At 37.2% G+C, this 25,419-nt stretch overlaps 1 protein-coding gene and 1 non-coding gene across 2 annotated transcripts; one reads left to right on the top strand and one right to left on the bottom strand.

The window, feature by feature from the left end:
• Positions 1-602: 602 nt before the first annotated feature.
• LOC128286124 (small nucleolar RNA R71) lies at positions 603-709 on the bottom strand. The gene has a single exon (XR_008276669.1). It is a non-coding gene; the product is annotated as a small nucleolar RNA R71 (small nucleolar RNA).
• A 12,285-nt stretch (positions 710-12,994) lies between these two features.
• On the top strand, positions 12,995-14,257 carry LOC128285389 (uncharacterized). Its single transcript, XM_053022892.1, has 3 exons — positions 12,995-13,057; positions 13,202-13,412; positions 13,911-14,257. The coding sequence occupies exons 1-3, from the start codon at positions 12,995-12,997 to the stop codon at positions 14,255-14,257; spliced, it is 621 nt and encodes a 206-aa protein (XP_052878852.1).
• Positions 14,258-25,419: the final 11,162 nt, after the last annotated feature.

Genomic DNA, 25,419 nt, shown 5'->3' with positions numbered 1-25,419 from the left:
TTCTTTCATTTGCTTCTAGTAGGTTTCTTTAGTTTATGACTAGAAGAAATCAGTCGGGACCATTACTGTTTGATAGTGAAATTGAAAGTACAGCTCATAGAATCCATAGAGAAGCAAGGCAGATTCGAGAAAATTTAGTAGACGAACAAGAGGACATTGTTATTACTGAGGAGATGGTTGATAACCAGAATAATCAGCTACCTCATACAGTTGTTGAAAATCTAGATCCTGTTCCTTGTACTATGTACGATTATGCCAAGCTCACTCTAACTGGGGATAAATCGAGTATTGTGACACCCACCATTGCTGCAAATAATTTTGAACTGAAGCCGAATACTATTCGGATGATACAACAGTTTGTTCAGTTCGATGGTTTGCAAGAAAAAGATCTAAATACTCATTTGGCCAATTTTCTGGATATTTGCGATACTTTCAAAATTAATGGCACCATTGACGATGCCATTCACTTACGGTTATTCCCTTTCTTGTTTAGGAACAAAGCTAAACAGTGGTTAAATTCCTTACCACGAGGTTCTGTTACCATATGGGCTCAAATGACCGAGAAATTTCTTCTAGAGTACTTTCCACTAGCGAAGATAACCAAGTTAAGGAATGATATCTCCTCCTTTGTGCAGATCAATTTAGAGACTTTATATGATGCATGGAAGAAGTATAAGGACTTATTGAGACGGTGCCCTCACCATGGGCTACCTTTATGGTTACAAGTTCAAACCTTCTACAACAGTTTAAATCCCTCAACAAGGCAGTTAATTGATGCAGCAGTTGGTGGTACTCTGAATAATAAAACACCCAAAGCGGCTTATGAATTTATTAAGGAGATGTCACTGAATAATTATCAGTGGCAAGTTATGAGGACGAAGCCAATCAAAGAAGTCGGTGTTTTTAATTTAGATGCAATTACATGTTATCAAACCAGGTAGAAATATTAAATAAAAAAATTGATGGTTTATATCTTTTTACGTGGGTAAATTCGGTGATGCAATGCGATGCAAATGAAGTTGGAGTGAATAGTCCAAAATATTTACCCTTCGGCCGTAGCATGGAGAATGAACACATCAATTATATGGGTAATAATTCTAGAACTCAAAATAACCCTTATAATACTAACTATAATGTAGGTTGGAGAAACCACCCAAATTTCTCATGGGGTGGTCAAGGAAACCGAAGGCCACAACCCCCTTCGGGCTTTCAACAACCTTATCAGCAAAAGAAGAAGTCGAACCTTGAAGATATGTTGGAAAAATTTATTTCGGTGTCGGAGACTTATTTTCAAAACACCAAGACAAATTTGAAAAATCAGCAACCATCAATTCATGGGATCGAAAATCAGGTTGGGCAGTTTGCTAAATTAGTTTCAGAAAGAAAACAAGGTAGTTCACTTAGTAACACTGAACCCAACCCAAAAGAGCATGTGAAGGAAATTACATTGAGGAATGGAAAAGTGTTGGCTGAGCTAAACAAGAAGTTGCAACATGAAACTAATAAGGCAAATGATGAGGGGGTAAAGCCCAAAGAAATTCAGACACCAGTTGTAACAACCCCTTTTTGGGTCAAATCGGAACAGTGGTTTTGGGACCACAAATTCCAGATCAAAATATTTATTTTATTATTTTAATAAGGTTTACAGGATGATAGAATTATTATGTGAAAGTTTCGTAAAGAAATTTTACTATTTGAATGCGCAATTAGGTAGAAAAGACTAAATCTCGTAAAGCGTAAAACTTGTATTCTATTAGCTAAAAGTATTAAATAGCTATAGAACCTTAAAGTTAAGGTAGGATAAATGGAAAATATTGGACATTAAATGAATGTTTTAAATGATTTATTATTAAGGGTAAATATGTAAAATAGTTATTATTATAAGATAAATAAAATAAAAACAAAACAAAGCTTCGTACTCATCTTATTTAGCCGAAAATACCAAGAAAAAGAAACCATTGAAGTTGTTCTAGGGTTCGATCATTTGATAGCTAAATTGGTAAGTCATTTTGACTCGGTTTTTAATGATTTCTACGTTTTTGAGATCGTTGCTTTGTATTCTAGCTACCCCGTACCTTTGATTTTGTAATTTTTGAAGATATGTCATGTTACCATTGTTGAATGTTTGAGTACATTGATATTGATGATATATTATGAAATTTTATTGATAGTTAAACTAGTTTTGTAAAGTGATTTTTGACAAAAATATAAAAAAGGGATTAAATTGAGAAAAATGTAAAATTAGGTGGTTAAAAGTGTAAAATAATGAAAGATATGGCTAGGCATGGGTTGGTACTAAATTGCATGAATTTGCAATTTTATGTGATAAGGACTAAATTATAAATAATGTAAAAGTATAAGGGCAAATGTATAAATTTTCCAAAATATGAATTATAGACTAAATTGAATAGATTGAATGCTGAATGAATTGAATTTGGTAATATATAGATCAAGATAAGCTGAGATCGAGTTTAGATCAGGGAAAAAGGAAGATTGACAAATAACCGATAGTTTTTATTTGAGCGATACGAGGTAAGTTCGTATATTTAGAATCAAACTTTTAAATACTTGTATTTATTTGTAATGAATGTGTATAATTGAATAATTGATATACTTTAAATATGAATGCCTTATCTATATAATCTATTTGTTACTGAGCCTTATTTGAACTGTATGAATTCGTAGGATAAGAGTGACATGTCACTAGGGTTACCGTTTTGGTTGAGATCTTGCATGTGTTGCGGACTCACCGCAGCTCGTATGAGCTTACCGATATATCAGCTCTTAAGAGCTTACTGTTCTCAGCTCGTATGAGCTTACTGTTTAGCTCTTCAGAGCTTACTGTTTCAGCTCAATAGAGTTTACTGTGTATCAGCTTAGGAGGAGCTTACTAATCATGGATTGAAAGAGTAGAAATGATAATGAATTGATGGATTACTGATGTATATCACCCAAGTATCCTTTGAGATTCTAATAAGTTCAACGGGCATAAATTCTATTTATACAGATAAGTTACGGTTTTCAAACAAATTATTGTTTATATGATTTGAAATGAAATTGTTACCAATGTTGTACATGATATATAAACTTGATATGATGCAATGTATTGAGATAATGGATGAATTCATGTATTTAGGTGACTAACTTGTGAAGAATGCTTGTGTTTAGGCATTTGGTAATTGAATTGAATACACTTTGATTATTTGCCTTGATTTTGGTATTTATGGTAAGTTTAATTCTGAATTATACAGGCTTACTAAGCTATAAAGCTTACTTTGTTTCTTTTCCTATGTTTTATAGAGGTTTGTTAGCTTGCTCGTTTTGGACCAGTTGGAGTTTCGCATCACACTATCCAATTGCCGATTGGTACTTTTGAATTTTTGGATAATTGTAAATATGGCATGTATAGGCTAGTTTTAAAGATGATAAATATGGTTACTTGAGATCATGATTTTAGTTTATGTTGTGTATAAGTTAAGCCATGTGATTTGGCTAAATTTGATAGTATGTTTTGGTATGTTTTGACTCATGGTTGATGAAATGGAAAATTATCCAAATGATGTCATGTTATTTGGTGAGCATATGAATGGAAGATGTATGTTAGTTATTAGGTAATCAATACTATGTTGAATTGGTACTATATGTGTATGGAATGTCATGGAATAGCTGCCTATTGGGCTATAAAATGTTATTATTTATGCTTGTGTATGTATATGAAATTGGGGTGGCAAAATAGCTTTACAAATAGCCTATTTTTGTCCACACAGGTAGGACACGGGCGTGTGTCTTAGCCAAATTTGACACACGGTTAAGTACACGACTATGTGTCCCCTAGTGTTGAAATGGAATTGAAGTCAGTATGCTCTACACGGCCTTACACACGGGCGTGTGATCGGCCGTGTGGTACAAGCCAGTATACCCCCTAAATGGCACACGGCCTAGCACACGGGCATGTGAGTTGGCCGTGTTGATAAGTTAGTATGCCCTACAGTTTTGGCACAGCCTGGCACACGGGTGTGTCGTTGGCCATGTGATGCAAGTTAGTATGTATGCCTTGTTTCCACACGGTCTATGACACGGGCATGTCTACTAGCCGTGTGAGGCACACGGCCTGTTCACACGGGCGTGTGACACTTGAAATGTTAAAATTTTTCTAAGTTTCCAAAATTTCCATATGTTATCAGTTTAGTCCCGAACCACTTCTAAAGCATGTTTAAGGCCTCATAGGCCCTAATTAGGGACAATATGATTGTATTGAATGATATTTGTAAATGAATGTATGAATGTATGAAATTTGGATATTAAATGATGTGTATTGATAGGTAATACCTCGTAACCCTACTCTGGCGATGGATACGGGTTAGTGGTGCTACACTAGTGCTTAAAGAATATAAACCACCGATCCCATATCCCGCAAAGTTGAAGAAAGACCTCGTGGATGAACAATTTGGTAAATTTATTGAACTTTTTAAACAATTACATATTAACTTACATTTTGTTGAAGCTATTTCGCAGATGTCTACATATGTAACATTTTTAAAGGAGCTATTAATAAATAAAAGGAAGTTTGAAGAGCTATCCACTATGGAACTTAACGAGGAATGTTCAGCTATTCTCCAAAATAAATTACCAACTAAGTTGAAAGCTCCAGGAAGTTTTACTATTCCCTATTTTATTGGTAGTTTAAACATTGAGAAAGCATTAGTTGATTTGGGTGCTAGCATTAATTTGATGTCTTATAAAATGTTCAAGCAACTTGGTCTTGGGGAACCAAAACCCACTAGGATGAGTATTCAATTAGCTGATAGATCTATCAAATATCCTAGAGGTATCATTGATGATGTACTTGTGAAAGTAGATAAATTCATATTCCCTATTGATTTTATTGTGATTGACATGGATGAGGGTGGTGAGGTACCTTTAATTTTAGGTTGCCCCTTTTTAGCTACTGCTAGAGCTGTCATTGATGTGGGTGATGGTAAACTTGTGCTTAAGGTAGGTGGTAAGGAGATCATTTTTAAAATTTATGATGCTATGCGATTTTCTAGAGAACAAGGTGATTCTTGTCATTTTATTGACTCTATTGATCATGTTTTTCATGATTCATGGTAGGAAATCGTTCATAAGGACACGTTGATGCTGCGTCTTGTTCAAGGAGAGGAGGTGGATGGCAATAATGTTGTCATAAGTGAGGCAAAAAATGATTTAGATTCTATTGAGTATTCACTGAGACAAAAAAATTATTAGGACATTAAGGTAAACAAGGAACTAAAATAAAATTAAAACCCTCTATTGAAGAACCTCTCAATTTGGAACTGAAGTAATTACCAAATCACCTAAAGTATGCATTACTTGGAGACAATTCTACATTACCAGTGATTATTGCTTCATATTTAAAGCCAAATGAGAGAGATGAGTTATTGCAAGTGTTGAAGGAACATAAAAGAGCTATAGCCTGGAAGATTTCTGAAATTAGAGGGATTAATCCTTCTTTTTGCACCTATAAAGTTTTAATGGAAGATGAGTACAAACCATGTGTGTGATAAGCTATAAAAGTAACATATTTTGATCTCATTCTTAATGCATTTTTGGATGATTAATTATGCAAATTAGTGAATTTGATGCTCTTAATATTTTAAATTCAATTTTCTATACTTAGGAGAGCATTAATAAGCCAAACACGGACAAAAAGAGCTATTTTCAAGATCTACAAGGCCTGGGCATTTCTACACGGGCTGGCACATGACCCTACATCCCAAATACGTAGAAAAACCCAGTTTTTAGGCTTTCTGAGAATTCTAAAATCTATAAATACCAATTAAAAGAAGACATAAGAGAGCAATAAGAGAAGATCGAAGAAAACACTAGAAGAACACCATCAAAATCAACTTAGAAGCAGATCTCCATCAAGATCGAAGATCTCCTTTTAATTTCTTTCAAAGTTTTATTGAGTTTCTTTATGTCTTTTGGTTTTTCTGACTTTGAGATGTTTTCATTCAGGATTATGAACTAAATTCCCTACATATCTAGGAAGGATGAAACCTATGATGAATCCTTTTATTCAATGTATGTTTTTACGCGATAAATACTTTATTATTGTTCTCAATTATGTATGTTTTTTTCTTGTTTTAATATTTCCAGGATATTAATTCATGTTTAATGTGCTTAATGCAGTGGAGCAAAAGTCCCTATTTAAGAGTAGATCTAGTGTAATTGGGTGGAGTTTCATGCAATCCTAGAAATAGGACAACATAAATCTACTGGATTAGAGTTAAATCTAATAAGGAAATCCATAGAGTGAGTTAATGCGACGATAGGGGTTTTAATTAGAAAGAGATTTCAATTAATCAACCTAGAGTCAATTGTTCTTACTCTCGAAAGAGATATTAACATAATTTAGGGATTTCTACGGATCAAGACACAAGTGAATAAATTGTTTAATTCAGATTCATAATAAAAGGTGAAGTCTAGGTGGATTCTTTACTAGGTATTGTCTATCTCATTGGTTAATATTTGATTATTTCTTTGATTCACTCTTTGTTGCATTCTTAGTTAAATTAGTTTAGTAAATTTAGATTAAAACACATCACCTCAAATTGTTGACTAAATAATAAAAAATAGTAATTACTAATGCTTTTAGTCCTCGTGATACGATATTCTATACTCACCATAGCTATACTACTTTTTGGTATGTGCACTTGCCTTTGTCGTATTTATAGTTAGTTTAGTGACCATCAGTTAATCTTATTTTTATAATTTAATTCTATTAATTAGTAAACTTATTTGTTAAAGGGTTTTTTATAGATGGTAAATGATTTTTTATATAATATGAGCGAGCTCTCATTGTCAATGTGTTTTCTCAATCATTCTCTTTACAACCAAGATGAAAATTACAATTGTTAAACAACTATATAATCATTTGGATTTCAGGGCTTGAGTTTTTATGACTATGGCGAGTTTAAACACTCCTATATCTGTGGATGATCAATTTAATAAATATGAAAGTGCTCCCAAACGTCAAAAGTATTCCACTTCAAAGGTGTGGGATGAAATGACAAAGCTTGAATATGAGAAAAAAGAAAAATTGAAGGCAGAATGTAATCATTATAAAAGTTTCTTTTCTACGAGATCTTCTAGTGGAACTTTAAGACGTCATCTAAATAGTTATTTGAAAATTTTAATAAGAACATCACCCAATACACCATAGTCACTCAACCATCCTTTGGAGGTGGTCTATCTATAAAAAAAACAACAAGTTTGATGCTGATTAGTGTCATCGAGCTGTTTCTACTTTTTTGTGTGTGGCAAGCATTCATTTAGGACAGTTGAAGAACCAGGATTTAGATACATGATGAGAATTACTAGTCCTAATTTTAAGAATATAAGTAGACATACAGCTACTAGGGATATCCTAATATATTATGCAAAAGAGAGAGATCATATTAAAGAAGAGTTGGCTAAAGCACCTGGTTTAATTTGTCTAACTTCTGATAATTGGAACTTGGTGTATACTAATGATGAACATATTTGCATTACTGCTCATTGGGTTGTCAAAGATCAGAAGCTACGAAAGAGAATCATAAGGTTTGGAGCTTTATTTCCTCCGTATGATGGTTTGACCATAGCGGATGAGCTTATTTTATGTTTATCTCAATGGGGTATAGACAACAAAATTTTTAGCATCACTTTGGATAATACTTCTTATAATGATGTTATGGTTTCTTGTCTTAAAAATCGTTTTCGTGCGAACCAAGCTATTTTGTGTAATGGTGTTTTTTTTCAAGTTAGATGGTGTGCACATATATTGAACCTTATAGTTAAAAGCTGGTTTGGAACTTGCTGATGATGTTGTTGGTAAGACTCAAAATGGAATTAAAGTAAATAAAAAAGTCAGGAATTCATAGGAAAAGATTTTATGATATGGCCAACAAAAGTTTTCATTTGAATGTGACCAAAACATTTTGTCAAGATGTGTGTGTGAGAAGGAATTCTACTTATTAGATGCTTGAATCTTCTCTTTACTATAAAGATGTACTAGATTATTGGGGCCAATGGGTTAAATATTATCAAATATTTGCACTTTCTAATGAGGAGTTGAGAAATGTTGTTATTCTTTGCAATTTTTGAAAGTCTTTTATGATGTGACATGTGTTTTTTCTGGTTCTAATTATCCAACGTCCAATCTTTATTTTAATGGGGTTTGAAAGGTTCACAAGGTCTTGCTTTGTGACACCCCAAACCCAACCGAGACGGAGCAGCCCAAATTCGAAGTGTTAAATTAGCCACCTAAGGGACTCTCCAACTAATGACCTCCCAAGACACACCCCGGCCTTATAACACATCAATTTTATCTATTTATTAGTTATTTATTAATGCGAAAGCAATTTATGAACCAATATTAAACTTTTTATAAGTAATTTAACCAAAAGCATTTTTGTCATTTTACCACCTGTGGTTAAACTAACTCGAATTTAGATCTATACATTTACCAACCCTTTTTTCGTTAAATTATGTAAGCCCTAAATATTTCAACTTAATCTGAGTTTATTTTCTCTGTCTAATTCAAGTTTTATCATTAATGACTAAATCTTAACAATTTCAAACTATCAGTACTATACCCGAATATTAAATTGAGTGTGTTTCTAACAAATGTTATCTATTACCAGTCTAACCCTAAAATTTCATCAAGTTTCTTTATCATTTAAGGCTCTAATTAGGCTGATCAAGTTACAAGACTAATTTGTAATTTAGACAACTAGAGAACTGATTTAAAAAGATCAGAATTCAAACCCCCAACAGTTCATTACAGTTTTTTGTGTGAAAAATTAGATTTTAAACACAATTTTGAGTATTTTAATGGCCAATCCGATTTAGCTATAGTTAAATATCATACATATTCATACACCTTCAATTGAATTTATTAACACCAATTAAGCCTCTATTAAATCGAATTAAACATTCAATTTCATGAATATCACCCATTGGTTAATTTAAACAAGTGGCGTACCTTAGTCGCTAGTAAACCATTCCATGGAAGCTTCATTTAAACAATGATTAGCGTAAACATCATGCCTCACACACCGTGTTATCAATAATCATGTTATCAAGCAACAATACACTGTGAATTTATAACACCCCAAATCCTGAAAACTCTGTTAAAAATTAGTTTTGTGTGTTTGTGACATGGTTGTATGCTTGCCTTAGTGGTTTAGTTCCCTGGGAGTGTCTGGAAAGTCTTTGGTTCAAGCCTTAACTTGAGAAAAATTTTGCTCCTAGTTGTATGAACCCTTATCTCCTGCTAGTAGACTCTTAAATTAATGAGAGTGTTGCATGACAAAAAGGGCTTGCTAGTCTAGTGGCAAGGGTCATGTGGAGTGTTCTTGGGGTCTGAGGTTTGAGGCTTAGCAATGCATAAAAGTATTCTATTTTGCTTTATGTGTCCTAGGAGTATCCTAATTTTACTGAAATTGATGGGGTTTGAATGGGTTATTAAGGAGTGTATGTTGGAGAGAGTTGTGTGGAGATAGGGGAGTGATTTTAGGAGTGTTGGGGGGAGAAAAGTTGGGAGATTTTGTAGGGATTTGTATAGTGCTCGGTTGGAGAAAATGGAGAAGCCGATTGAGGGAGAGCTAGGGATGCCGTTTGGGGAAAAAGACTATTTGGTAAAATCGATCACATTTTAGGGAATGCCGAATTGACCTTTTGGGAACCTTTTCTTTGGAAAACCAATTAGTGCTAGGAAATTTTAGATGTCTTTCTTTTCTTTTGGCATTTGGGGGTCTCTTGTTGTTTTTTGCTTTCTTCTTTTCTTTCCCTTTTTGGCCGAACATCTTCTAAGTTTCTCTTCTTCTCTCTTTTTCTCTCAATCGCTTCTCTTACACCCTCTTTCTATTTCAAACCCGAGCCAATTACTTCATCGCACACTCACTTCTTTCTACTCCAATTTGAACTGCACTCTGACAAGTTGGTGAGTACACTCGAGCTTTTATTTTCTCTCTACTCTTTCAACTGTCATCAAGCCTCCCCTCTATCACACTATTAGAGCTGGAATCTCTTACTTTTTTACTACCGATTCTCACATTCTCCCTCTTCTTGTGAAGTCTCTTTTGGCTTCTAGATTTACTCGTGGAGTGAAGGAGTTGCAAGTGATAACTGTAGTGTTCGAAACCTCCCCTCATCATCCAACCAAAGGTAACTTTATTGTAGCTATAGTGTGCAATTGGGGCATATTGGCTTGCATTCCTTGGTGTTAGCCGAATGCCCCTTTCCCTAACTTATGAGGCTATGGTTTTTTTTTTTATATATGGTAATACATAACGTTTCAAGCCATGTGTAAGCAATCGTGTTAATGCAAATCGCTGATAATGTAGATTTTCAGTAAGGAGCAAGGGATCAATTTTAGTCAATGACCTAGAAGGACTAAGCCACAATTGGCCAATCAAGGCAAGTATCAATATTAGTTAGATTAAGAGTAAAAAGGAGGGCGTTTAACCCTGATGATGATAAGTGACTAATCGAATTTTTTACTATGATGGGTGTGGAATACTCATGGGTCGGTAGCACATTTTCACAATCAGGTGTGTGACCACACTTCAATATTCATAAATCGGCAAAAGGTAGAAACTGCGCTCGTTAACGCTATACAAGCGTGCCCACGCTTGTGTTCATCTCTGAACGTTCAAACAAGGACTTATGATCGTAAGAGGCCACCATGAGCGATTTCATGGGATTTGGCCAATTTGGCCTATGTTGGGCTGAAAATGAGCCATGTGGGCCCCACAGGCTCATGGGCCCCACACGAACGTGTGGATGTTAGTGGATCAGGCTGTGTAGTTCACACGGAGAAGGTTATTTTTGGGCTTACTGGGCCATACGGGAGTGTGGGCCTTCATGGGTCATAATATAGGTTGTAGGACCATTATCACTGATTGACTATTAGGGTTGCACGGGTCGCCCAAGACGACTGTAGACTTACTGTTGGGCCAGTAAGTATACCTGGGCCCTTATTTTGGTAAACTGTTTTACCCCTATATGATGTATGATTGTTTGAGCATGCCATTTTTACTATATGTACATTTATATTATGTTGCATTGTATGGGGTGAGATATATAATTTTGTAGGAAGTGTACTGAAATGCTATAAGCCTATTACTGGCATCTCTACTACAAATACTGTTCTAGTGCTGCAACCAGTATGACTTGGTGTGTGGGGTTGGGTGGGTTGATTTTATCCCACATAGTGTGCAGGGCTGGTACAGAGATGGTGTGTAGCGAATGGATTGGGTAGGATTCTTTGTTTTCATACTGTACTAAAATGGGCTAAGGACCAAACTGACACTGTTATTGAAATGGGCTCAGGCCCAGACTGCTACTGCTACTAAAAGAGGGGCTAAAACCCTTAACTGAAACTGAAAGGGCTTAGGCCCAAATTGTGTTTACTCTGACTGTACGCTTTTATGGGATTTCACACTCTGAGTTTTTGTAAACTCACCCATCTGTTAACTATGCAGGAAATCCCCAAGCTTAGATAGATCGTGGCGACGAAGGATTCAGAGGTGGCCACTCGACAAAGTTTCTTTTAATATTATAATTAATACTTTATTTTGGGTTTTCATTTTTAATAAGGCCTCTTTAATTTTATTTTTGTTTTAATTTGGGGATTTAGTTACTTGAATTTTAATTTGGTAGTAGTAGTAGGTTTCGAATTTTTGAGAAAGTATAAACAAAAGTTTTTCTGAAAACACCACGTTTACGCAACACATTTTGAAAGCTTCTGCAACAAACACTATTTTAGATTTTAATAACAAACTAGTATAATTAATATTTTGCTAAGACAACTTGAGTTTTCACAATGAACCGGACATCCTAGACTTTTGTTAAGAACCTAAAGAAGTTTGATGTATAATGAATTTTCACGCAATTTGTGTGTTGGAAAAACACTCCAATGTGACGTCACAGATTCGGCCATAACCTCTAGGCCGGGTTTGGGGTGTTACATTTAGTGGTATCAGAGCTAGGTTTTAAAACTTGATTGTGGATTTGGGTTTTTCAAAAATGTAAAAATTTCAACAACATTGTTTTAAACTGGTTTAAAAATCATTATTTCAAAATGTTTTACTGAAGGAGTGATACACCGAGTCTCTGCGCTGATCCTGTAAGTTTTCTAATTTTTTATTCTGAAAGGATAATATTGAAATGTTATTACTAAGACTACTTTAAGTAGTAAAACTGTACTGAAACTCTTTAGTTAGAGTAAACTACGAACCATAGTAGGAATACGAACTGCGAAAACAAAACTCTGGGATAATGTTGTTCATAAGATATTGATAATAAACATAGGAACAATAAACTAACTAGCATAAAACTTTTAATACAGATTAAATCGCAATTGGATAATGAGCACTAGAGGTACTCGTGGTAGAGGCCGCGGCAGAGGGCTGGGTCTTAGTCTTCTGGACACCAGCCTAATGAGGAAGTTAGAGAGGCACCAGCTTCACCTATCGCTAAGATAGGGTCTCAAAATCAAGCAGCTGGGATGACGTATTGTCCCAAGCAATGTTAAGGATTCTGGAAAGGGTTTCGCTGGGCCTAGTACTTGTACTGTGGGCCATGGGTCGGTTACGGAACGACTCAGGTCTAATAATGGGCTGACATATTCAGGGGTATTTCTAGAGTGGCCCCTAATGTTGCTGAATATTGGATCGAGGCCACAAAGAGGATCATGGATGACCTCGACTGCACCCCCGAGCAAAAATTAAAAGGCACAGTATCACTGTTGAGAGATGAGGCCTACTTGTGGTGGCTTACTGTCAAAGAGGGCACTCAAGCCTATCGATTGACCTAGGAGTTTTTCAAGACTACTTTCCAGGCTAAGTATGTGGGTACCTCTTATGTGGATGCCCGTAGAAGGGAATTTCTAAACTTAACTCAGGGAGAAAGGACAGTGGCTGAATATGAGGCTGAATTTTTATGACTGGGCCGCTATGAACGTAGTATGGTGGCAATAGAGTACGAACGGTGTGTTCGATTTGAGGATAGCCTCAGAGATGTTTTAAGAGTTCTGATAGCTCCTCAGAGGGAGTGAGATTTCGTAGCATTGGTTGACAAGGAAAAAATCACCGAGGATGTGACGCGCGCTGAGCACCAGAATAAAGAGAAAGGCAGAGGTGAGAGGGATGCTGAGCCCTCAAATTCTTTCTAGAGGTTTAAGAAAAAGCCCAGAGTTGATGGAATAATCAGAGTTAGGACCCCTGCTGCTGTTACTACTGGACCACAGTTTTGTGTTGATTGTGGGAAACACCATCAGGGCAAATATTGGAAAAAGATAGGTACATGTCTGAGATGCAGATCATTGGAGCATCGTGTCAAGGATTTTCCATGGAGGCCCGAGCAAGTGCAAGCTGCTGGTTTTGGTAATAGCAGCCATTGAGAGGTTGAGGTCAAGCCAGGGGTGGAAATGGTATAGGTCAGGGTCGTGGAGCACTGGGCAGAGGTGCTAGTCACACTGAGGCAAGACAACCGGCACCGGTTTACGCTACACGCGCCGAGAGGACGAAGATGCTCCGGATGTCATAACGAGTATGTTCTTTATATATAATGTACCTCATACTGCATTGATTGATGTCGGGTCTACACATTCGTATATAGCATGTTCTGTGTCTAAGATGTTGAGTATTATGGCTGAAAACACTATGAGTGAGATAACTGTACTAAGTCCATTGGGGCAGCCCGTTCGGATAAATATGGTGTTTAGAGATGTTTCCTTAGAAATACAAGGAGTTGTCTTCTTGGCCGATCTAATGGAGCTGCCTTTCGGAGAATTCAATTTAATACTGGTATAGATTGGTTAGTTAAACATCAGGTAAGCTTAGATTGTGCCACTAAACGATTTGTTTTGAGAACTGAGACAGATGAGGAGGTAGTGGTAATTGGGGAACGGCAGAACTATTTGAGTAATGTAATTTCTGCGCTAAGGTCTGAGAAATTGGTTCGCAATGGTTGTGTGGCGTTCTTGGCATACATCGGTGTTTCAAATATTGGGAACTCTTCAGTAAAAAATATCAGGACTGTTAGAGATTTTTCGGACGTCTTTCAGGAAGAGTTACTGGGGTTACCTCCAGAGCATGAACTGGAGTTTGGGATTGAGCTCCTTCCTGGTACAGTTCCGGTGTCCATCGCGCCATATAGAATTGCACTGAAGAAGCTTGTGGAGCTTAAGACCCAGATTCAAGAACTATTGGACCATGGGTTTATCTGACCTAGTGTAACACCCCGTACCCAAGACCGTTGCCGGAGTCAGACACGAGGGGTTCGCAGACATAAATCACTTATTTGCACAGTCCATTTTAAATTTCCAGACGAGCTGGCTAACTGCGTCACTGTCACCTTAAAAATCATATCTCGAGTTCCAAAACTCGAAAACGAGTTCCGTAAATTTTTTCCTGAAACTAGACTCATATGTTCATCTACAAATTTTTTTCTAGAATTTTTGGTTGAGCCAATTAGTACAGTTTATTAGTTAAAGTATCCCCTATTTCAGGGTTTGACTACACTGACCTTTACGCATTACGACTTGGATATCTCCCTTTACAGGGCTTCAATACTGATGCCGTTTGTTTCTATAGAAATTAGACTCGAAAAGGAATCTGCACATATATGGCATGACTTCTAATTATCTCTTGTTAATTAATAATGAATTTCAAAAGTCAGAACAGGGAATCCAGAAATTGTTCTGGTCCTATTTCGTGAAAACTTAAATATCTCATAATATACTATACATATGATCATTTTGTTACTATCCTATGAAAATAGATTCATCAAGGTTCGATTACATAATTTATTCACTATTTAATTCCATTTCTACTATTTTTAGTGATTTTTCAAATTCACATCACTGCTGCTATCAGCATCTATTTTTAAGGTAGACTTTACCTATTACATAATTTCCATGATTCAACTAGCCCTTTAGCATATATAGCACAAAATATGATCATGATTAACCATTCCAATTGCTAATCATTCCCAAACATTTCCATACCTCTTAATGAACATCATACAAGATGATTATAATATTAAGCTCAAAGTGTATATAAGCCATTTTCGCATGGCTATCCAAATTTATACAAAACCAAAGGGTGCATGACCAACAACAAAAAGGGTAGTCCTATACATGCCATTTCAAAGTTCAACCAAAAGTGTACCAAAAGGGGCTTTGATAGTGTGGGTGACTTCGACTTGACACTCCAGTCCGATAGTGAAGAACCAAAATCTATAAAAGAGATTCAAAGAAACGGAGTAAGCATTTAATGCTTAGTAAGTTTTGAGCAATGAAATTAGGCTCAACTGAAGTATAGCATTCATATAACTAAACGGATAATTTCATATACACATATATTCTCAAAAATTAGTCCTACTTCACATTTCCAACCCTTATATTCATACATAAGGGATCAACTTAACCAAAAACCGGAAGCTCCTTAATCGACTGAGCGAATGCTATTTAAGAGGAATCAATTAATCCAATGCATGTACAACACATACCTCGTTGTTGAGATTTTACGAGCGTATTAATTGAAATTATTACAGCAGATCGCTCATTCCCAAACTCAAGTAATCTTCGGGATTTAGCCGGATATAACTACTTGCACAAGGCCTTCGGGTCTTAGCCCGGATATGGTCACTAGCACAGATGCCTTCGGGACTTAGCCCGGATATAGTCGCTAGCACAAATGCCTTCGGGTCTTAGCCCGGATATAATCGCTAGCACAAATGCCTTCGGGTCTTAGCCCGGATATAGCAACTCGCACGAATGCCTTGGATCTTAGTCCCAAGTATAGTCACCTAGCATAAAAGCCTTGGGACTTAGCCCGGATATCATTCGAATAACCATGCACATATATCAATAAATCATGACACATCCATATTTCATTTTCATTACCAAAGCTCAAACACAAAACACTTATCACACTTACAAATTTTGGCTCAATAGCCACATACAAAGAGCATGATTTTGATTTACTTAAGACATAATCTAATCGAATCATAATCTAAGCTCCATTACTTGAAAACTTACCTCGGATGTTGTCGAACGATTTCGGCGGCTATTCGATCACTTTTTCCTTTCCCTTATCCAACTTTGGTCCTCTAAGCTCTTGAGCTAATTCAAACAAATTTAACTTATTAAAGTCTCATTATGCTAGCTTATGGCCGAACATGACAATGAATTTGATGGGTCATATGGCCACCTTTAGCTCAAATACAAAATGGTCATACGCATTTTTAATCACATTAAGCAATTTAATACAATTCATTCGAACATCAAAAGAGAAGCTCAAGGTACTTAGCCCATATATACATTAGACATTAGAGTCACATATGTACGAAATCACGAATAGAATTCAACATATTAGCTAATATTCCCCTTAGCCAAATTTTCTAAGTCAAGATAAAGCCATCAATATGCTTACCTACAGCTGAACATACACATCAACTTATGTACTCATTCATGTGGCCGAACATACATGTCTATGTTGAGGCCGATTGCAACACTTAATACATTCTACAAGTATGGTCACTTGTATTGACTAATCACCATTTTGTTTCAAGTTCAAAACTTGGCCGATACACATATATACACTAGTAAAGCATCCTCTCCCTTTCCATCAATTCAACACATGCATTACTCATTAATATACAAAATTATATTCGGCCTTAGCACACAACTTGCTAGCCGATTCTTCTCCATCTAGCAACTAATGCACATATGTGCTCATTTGTTAGACTCTACTTCATCTAACAACAACCATATTTTCCCTTCTACTTCCTACCATGGCCGGATGCTCAAGATACCTCAATATCAAAACTTTTAGCTTGGATTGCTTAAAGAACTTGGTGATGAGTTCAAATTTACCTAACACCTCAAGCCTCATAACACATCCATATAGCTAACATGCTAATAGTCTCAAGGCTTCAACTAAAACTTTTGAAGCCTCTTAGTTGAATACTAACTCTCTAATAATCCCAAATCCATCCATGAGATAGTTAGAATTTAGACTAATCATCCAAGGGATGTATGAACTTTCAAAGCAACATTAAACATACCTTAATCTAGTGAGCCTTCATAGCTGATTTTTCTCCAAGCTCATTTCCTTCCTTTCTTTCTTCTATTCGGCCAAAGAAGTTCAAGGATGAACACTTTTTTTTTCTTTGTTTTCTTTCTTCCATTCACGGCAAAGGGGGGGCATGAATGAGACCATTTTTTTTTTCATCACTCCTCCTTTTTGCATTACTTTAATCCTAACCCCTTTTTTTATTCTTTCTAGCATAACTCACTAACAGAACATGTTTACAACATGTTTCCACCCATAGCATGGCCGGCCACTATGCTTTAATTTTGGGTAATTTGACATGCAAACCCATCATTTCACAACATGCATTATTAGGCCACTTTACATTTGCCTAGCACATTTCCAAATTTTCTCACATAAGTCCTATTTGATAAAATTCACTTACTATTAACAAAATTCAAACATGAAATTTTCACACATGCATATGTACATATAATGAGCATCAACTATGATGGTTAATTATCTTTATGACTCGGTTTAGTGGTCCCAAAACCACTTTCCGACTAGGGTCAATTTAGGGCTGTCACAACTCTCCCCCACTTAAGAAATTTTCGTCCCCGAAAATCTTACCAGTAATTAGGTTTGGGTAACGTTCTTTCATAGAGTTCTCGGTTTCCCAAGTAGCTTCTTCCATCCCGTGTTTGAGCCATAACACTTTCACTAAAGGAACCCTTTTGTTTCAGAACTCTTTCACTTCACGAGCCAGATACTAATCGGTTCTTCTTCATAACTCATATCGGGTTGAATTTCAACCTCGATGGATTAATTATGTGCGATGGATCGATCTATAACATCAAGCATCGAAACATAAAAGACGCCGTGAATCTTTTCAAGTTCGGGGCAAAATCAATCGATACATAGCTCGGACCGACTCGTTCGGATATTTCATATGGCCCGATGAACCTCGGACTCAATTTGCCCTTACGCCCAAATCTGAGTATCTTTTTCCAAGGTGAAACTTTAAGAAACACTTTATCTCCCACATGATATTCAATGTCCTTTCGTTTCAAATCCGCATACGATTTCTGACGATCTGTGGCTGCCTTCAGACTTTCACGAATTATTTTTACTTTCTGCTCAGCATCTCTAATCAAATCAACTCCGAAAATTTTTTTTCACCGAGCTCGGTCCAAAACAATGGTGTACGGCAATTTCGATCGTACAAAGCCTCGTAAGGCGCCATCTTAATGCTTGACTGAAAACTATTGTTTTAAGCGAATTCAATCAAAGGTATATACCGCTCCTATGAACCACTAAACTCGAGGATGCAACATCTCAACATATCCTCAAGTATCTGAATTATCTGCTCGGATTGACCATCGGTTTGTGGATGAAAAGCGGTGCTAAAATGCAGCTTGGTACCCAAAGCTTCTTGCAATTTCTTCCAAAATCGCGAGGTGAATCTCGGATCTCTATCCGACACAATAGAAATCGGTACCCCGTGTAATCTCACAATCTGAGAAACATACAACTCAGCTAGGTTTTCCATTGAAAAATCCGTGCGTACGGGGATAAAGTGAGCCGACTTAGTCAGTCTATCCACAACAACCCAAATCGCATCTTTCTTACTTGCCAATACTGGTAACCCAGATACGAAATCCATCGTGACTCGATCCCATTTCCATTCAGGTATCATGATCGGCTGGAGTAAACCCGTAGGCACTTGAAGTTCCGCCTTCACTTGTTGACATATTAAACACTTCGATACAAAATCGGAAATGTCTTGTTTCATACCACGCCACCAAAACTGGCGTCTCAGATCGTTGTACATTTTCGTACTCCGCGGGTGAATTGATATTCGGCTACAATGAGCCTCGTTCAGAATCATCGAAATGAGTTCTGAATTTCTTAGAATGCACAAACGACTTCTGAACCTCAAACAATCGTCATTATCAATTTGAAATTGATTCCATATTCGAACACATTCAGCCGCTTTGCAACCAATTCATCATCGACTTTCGAGCTTCACGAATTTGATGAATCAATAATGGTTTGGCCTTTAATTCAGCTACTAACACATTGTCGGGTAGAATGACAAGTGTACATTCATCGCTCAGAAGCAAGCAAAGATTTTCGGCTTAAGGCGTCCGCAACCACATTAGCCTTTCCGGATGATAATCAATGACAAGCTCATAATCTTTTAACAACTCGAGCCAACGTCTTTGTCGCAGATTCAAGTCTCTTTGAGTCATCAAATATTTGAGACTTTTGTGATCCGAATATACATGGCACTTCTCACCAAATACGTAGTGTCGCCATATTTTCAAAGTAAATACGATGGCAGCTAGTTCGAGATCATGGGTCGGATAATTTTTCTCATGTGGCTTTAATTGTCTCGATGCATAGGCTACAACTCGACCTTCTTGCATCAATACACAACCCAACCCAAGTAGGGATGCATCACTATAAATGACAAACTCTTTGCCTGATTCGGGCTACACTAGAATTGGAGCTTCAGTCAAATAAGTTTTCAGTTGATCAAAACTTTTCTGACATTTTTCCGTCCATTCGAACTTAACATCTTTTGAAGTAGCTTCATCATTGGTGTGGCTATCATCGAGAAACCTTTACAAACCGTCGGTAGTAACCAAGTCCCAAAAGTCGAACCTCAAGAATATTTCTGAGGCTTCCAGTTAAGTATGGCTGAAATTTTGCTCGCACCAACTCGAATACCCGATGCAGATACCATATGACCCAAGAAGCTAACCTCTCTTAACCAGAACTCACACTTACTGAACTTAACATATAACTGTTTATCCCGTAAAATTTGCAACACAAATCTCGTGTACTCAAGATGTTCGGTCTCATCTCTTGAATAGATCAAGATGTCATCAATGAACACAACTACGAACCGGTCCAAATCTTCTCAAGATCCGATTCATCAAATCCATAAATACCGTAGGGCATTAGTGAGCCCAAACGGCATCACTAAGAACTCGTAGTGGCCGTATCTCGCTCGAAAGCAGCTTTGGGTATATCGAATCTCGAACTCATAATCGGTAATAACCCGATCTCAAATCTATCTTTGAAAACACTAAGGCTCCCTTTAGTTGATCAAACAAATCATCAATACGCTGAATGATATTTATTCTTTATTGTCACTTTATTCACCGACGATAGTCGATGCACAACCTCATGGTTCCGTCCTTCTTTTTCACAAACAATATTGGTGCACTCCAAGGTGAGAAACTAGGTCGAGCGAAACCTCTATCCGTCAATTCTTGCAACTGAGCTTTCAACTCTTTTAACTCGGTTGGTGCCATACGATCACGGAGCTATCGAAATCGGTGTAGTCCTGTATAAGCTCAATACCAAACTCTACCTCCCGAACAGGTGGTAAACCCGGTAATTCTTCGGGAAAAACATTCGGGTATTCACAAACCACCGGCACAGATTCGGGTTTCTTTTCTAACTCTTTGTCACCCAGCACATACGCAAGGTATGCTTCGCACCCCTTTCTTACATATTTCTAAGCCAACATTGATGATATTACAGCAGGCAACCCCTTTAAGTCCGTAGACTCAACTCGAATTATCTCGTTACTTGCGTACCTCAAATCAATAGTCTTGCTTTTGCAATTCACAACCGCATCATGCACGGTCAACCAATCTAAACCGAGGGTAACATCAAATTCATCAAACGGCAAAAGCATCAAGTCCGCCGGAAAATAGGAACCTCGAATTACTAGGGGACATTTATTACACACTTTGTTGACAAGCACGTAACGACCCAAGGGATTTGACACCCGAATTACGAACTCAGTAGACTCAATAGGTAAAGTCTTACTGGATGCTAGGTTTCACATATATAAGAATGAGTAGAACCAGGGTCAATCAAAGCAATCACATTAGTATCAAAGAGAGCAAAAGTACCGCTAATAACATCCGGCGAGGAAGCATCCTCGCGTGTGCGTATAGCATAGGCTCTAGCAGGAGCACGAGCCTCAGATCTGGTCGTTGCATCTCTAGATCCTCTCTGACCACCACTAACATTGCCCGTATTTCTAGATGGTCTACCTCGAGCAGTGGTAGCACCCGGTTTCCCACTCTGATTTACATTCTGTTTAGACAACCTCGGGCAATCTTTAATAAAGTGGTCAACTGACCCGCACTTGTAATAGGAGCGGTCATGGAATCTACAACTCCCCGAATGCCATTTACCACAATACTGGCACTCCGCTCTGTCTCGACGATCAGTTCCAACACTGGCGACCGAAGTGACTCGTGCACTCACAGGGGGTCGATCGCGATCTCATCTAGAAAAGCCCGAAGTATTTCTAGATCAGCCTAAATCATCTCTAAATTTCTTCGATGACTGTTGAAAGGGCCTCCCCGAAGACCTCTTACGAAACTCCTTTGCTCCCATATCAGCTTTTCTTTTCTCCATACTGAGCTCCTCGGCTTTGCAAGCTCGCTCGACGAGTACCACAAATTCTCGGATTTCTAAAATGCCAACACACAGCTTTATATCATCATTCAGTCCATCCTCGAAACATTTACACATCACGGCCTCTGAAGAAATGCATTCTCGCGTGTATCGGCTAAGCCTCACAAATTTTCGTTCATAGTCGGTAATCGACATGGAACCTTGTTTGAGTTCAAGAAATTCCTTTTGTTTTTGGTCAATGAATCTCTGACTGATATACTTCTTTCGAAACTCGGTTTGGAAGAACTCCCAAGTTACTTACTCTCTGGGCACAACAGAAGTCAACGTATTCCACCAATAGTAGGCAGAATCACGTAGCAAGGAGATAGTACACTTTAGGCACTCATCGGGTGTGCAAGATAGCTCATCGAGTACCCGGATAGTGTTGTCCAACCAAAATTCAGCATGCTCGGCATCATCGCTGTCCGTAGCTTTAAATTCAGTAGCCCCGTGTTTTTGGATTCTTTCGACTGGGGACTTATTTGACCTTATTTGGTCGGGCCATCGGAGGTATGGTAGGTCTTGAGGGGTGGTATTTGTCGGGAATGGAGGTTGTGGAATAGTCAGATTAGTTCGAATGTATTGGTTGAACCAATCATTCATCACGCTATAAAAAGCTTGTCTAGCTTCATCATTCGGATTACTAGCATTAGGTTGAGAGTCCGCCGGCGATGTCCCTTGTGCGGGAGCAGGCGCTACACTCTCAAGATCATCAGCTACCGCTCGGTTGGGATCGGGATCCATTACTATATATAAACACATTTGCAAATGTCAGAAATCACCACACTATCAAATAATCACATAATGGCATGTATAGCTAGACCCAACGTATTACGGTAGTCCTAGAATCGACTAAACCGTAGCTATGATACCAATAAAATTGTAACACCCCGTACCCGAGACCGTTGTAGGAGTCAGACACGAGGGGTTCGCAGACTTAAATCACTTATTTGCACAGTCCATTTTAAATTTCTAGACGAGCTGGCTAACTGCGTCACTGTCACCTTAAAAATCATATCTCGAGTTCCAAAACTCGAAAACCAGTTCCGTAAATTTTTTCCTAAAACTAGACTCATATGATCATCTAAAATTTTTTTTCTAGAATTTTTGGTTGAGCCAATTAGTACAGTTTATTAGTTAAAGTCTCCCCTATTTCAGGGTTCGAATACACTGACCTTTGCACATTACGACTTGGATATCTCCCTGTACAGGGCTTCAATACTGATACCGTTTGTTTCTATAGAAACTAGACTCGAAAAGGAATCTGTACATATATGACATGACTTCTAATTATCTCTTGTTAATTAATAATGAATTTCAAAAGTCGGAACAGGGAATCCAGAAACTGTTTCATGAAAATTGAAATATCTCATAATATACTATTCATATGATCATTTCGTTACTATCCTATGAAAATAGATTCATCGAGGTTCGATTACATAATTTATTCACTATTTAATTCCATTCCTACTATTTTTAGTGATTTTTCACATTCACGTCACTGATGCTATCAGCATCTATTTTTAAGGTAGACTTTACCTATTACATAGTTTCCATGATTCAACTAGCCCTTTAGCATATATAGCACAAAATATGATCATGATTAATCATTCCAATGGCTAATCGTTCCCAAACATTTCCATACCTCTTAATGAACATCATACAAGACGATTATAATATTAAGCTCAAAGTGTATATAAGCCATTTTCGCATGGCTATCCAAATTTATACAAAAACCAAAGGGTGCATGACCAACAACAAAAAGGGTAGTCCTATACATGCCATTTCAAAGTTCAACCAAAAGTGTACCAAAAGGGCTTTGATAGTGTGGGCGACTTCGACTTGACACTCCGAGTCCGATAGTGACGAACCAAAATCTATAAAACAGATTCAAAGAAACAGAGTAAGCATTTAATGCTTAGTAAGTTTTGAGCAATGAAATTAGGCTCAACTGAAGTATAGCATTCATATAACCAAACGGATAATTTCATGTACACATATATTCTCAAAAATCAGTCCTACTTCACATTTCCAACCCTTATATTCATACATAAGGGATCAACTTACCCAAAAACCGGAAGCTCCTTAATCGATCGAAATAATGCTATTTAAGAGGAATCAATTAATCCAATGCATGTACAACACATACCTCGTTGTTGAGATTTTACGAGCGTATTAATTGAAATTATTACAGCAGATCGCTCATTCCCAAACTCAAGTAATCTTCGGGATTTAGTCGTATATAACTACTTGCACAAGGCCTTCGGGTCTTAGACCGGATATGGTCACTAGCACAGATGCCTTCGGGACTTAGCCCGGATATAGTCGCTAGCATAAATGCCTTCGGGTCTTAGCCCGGATATAATCGTTAGCACAAATGCCTTCGGGTCTTAGCCCGAATATAGCAACTCGCACGAATGCCTTCGGATCTTAGTCCGGTTATAGTCACCTAGCACAAAAGCCTTCGGGACTTAGCCCGAATATCATTCGAATAACCATGCACATATATCAATAAATCATGACACATCAATATTTCATTTTCATTACCAAAGCTCAAACACAAAACACTTATCACACTTACAAATTTCGGCTCAATAGCCACATACAAAGAGCATGATTTTGATTTACTTAAGACATAATCTAATCGAATCATAATCTAAGCTCCATTACTCGAAAACTTACCTCGAATGTTGTCGAACGATTTCGGCGGCTATTCGGTCACTTTTTCCTTTCCCTTATCCAACTTTGGTCCTCTAAGCTCTTGAGCTAATTCAAACAAATTTAACTTATTAAAGTCTCATTATGCTAGCTTATGGCCGAACATGACAATGAATTTGATGGGTCATATGGCCACCTTTAGCTCAAATACAAAATGGTCATACGCATTTTTTGTCACATTAAGCAATTTAATACAATTCATTCGAACATCAAAAGAGAAGCTCAAGGTACTTAGCCCATATATACATTAGACATTAGAGTCACATATGTACGAAATCACGAATCGAATTCAACATATTAGCTAATATTCCCCTTAGCTGAATTTTCTAAGTCAAGATAAAGCCATCAATATGCTTACCTACCGAACATACACATCAACTTATGTACTCATTCATGTGGCCGAACATACATGTCTATGTTGAGGCCGATTGCAACACTTAATACATTTTACAAGTATGGTCACTTGTATTGACTAAACACCATTTTGTTTCAAGTTCAAAACTTGGCCAATACACATATATACACTAGTAAAGCATCCTCTCCCTTTCCATCAATTCAACACATGCATTACTCATTAATATACAAAATTATATTCGGCCTTAGCACACAACTTGCTAGCCAATTCTTCTCCATCTAGCAACTAATCCACATATGTGCTCATTTGTTAGACTCTACTTCATCTAAAAACAACCATATTTTCCCTTCTACTTCCTACCATGGCCGAATGCTCAAGATACCTCAATATCGAAACTTTTAGCTTGGATTGCTTAAAGAACTTGGTGATGAGTTCAAATTTACCTAACACCTCAAGCCTCATAACACATCCATATAGCTAACATGCTAATAGTCTCAAGGCTTCAACTAAAACTTTTGAAGCCTCTTAGTCGAATACTAACTCTCTAATAATCCTAAATCCATCCATGAGATAATTAGAATTTAGACTAATCATCCAAGGGATGTATGAACTTTCAAAGCAACATTAAACATACCTTCATCTAGTGAGCCTTCATAGCCGATTTTTCTCCAAGCTCATTTCCTTCCTTTCTTTCTTCTATTCGGCCAAAGATGTTCAAGGATGAACACTTTTTTTTTTCTTTGTTTTCTTTCTTCCATTCACGGCAAAGGGGGGGCATGGATGAGACCATTTTTT

This window comes from Gossypium arboreum, chromosome 12 (assembly GCF_025698485.1).
Source record: "Gossypium arboreum isolate Shixiya-1 chromosome 12, ASM2569848v2, whole genome shotgun sequence".
Classification (NCBI taxonomy): Eukaryota; Viridiplantae; Streptophyta; class Magnoliopsida; order Malvales; family Malvaceae; genus Gossypium; species Gossypium arboreum.
This window is presented reverse-complemented; position numbering and strand designations above follow the sequence as displayed.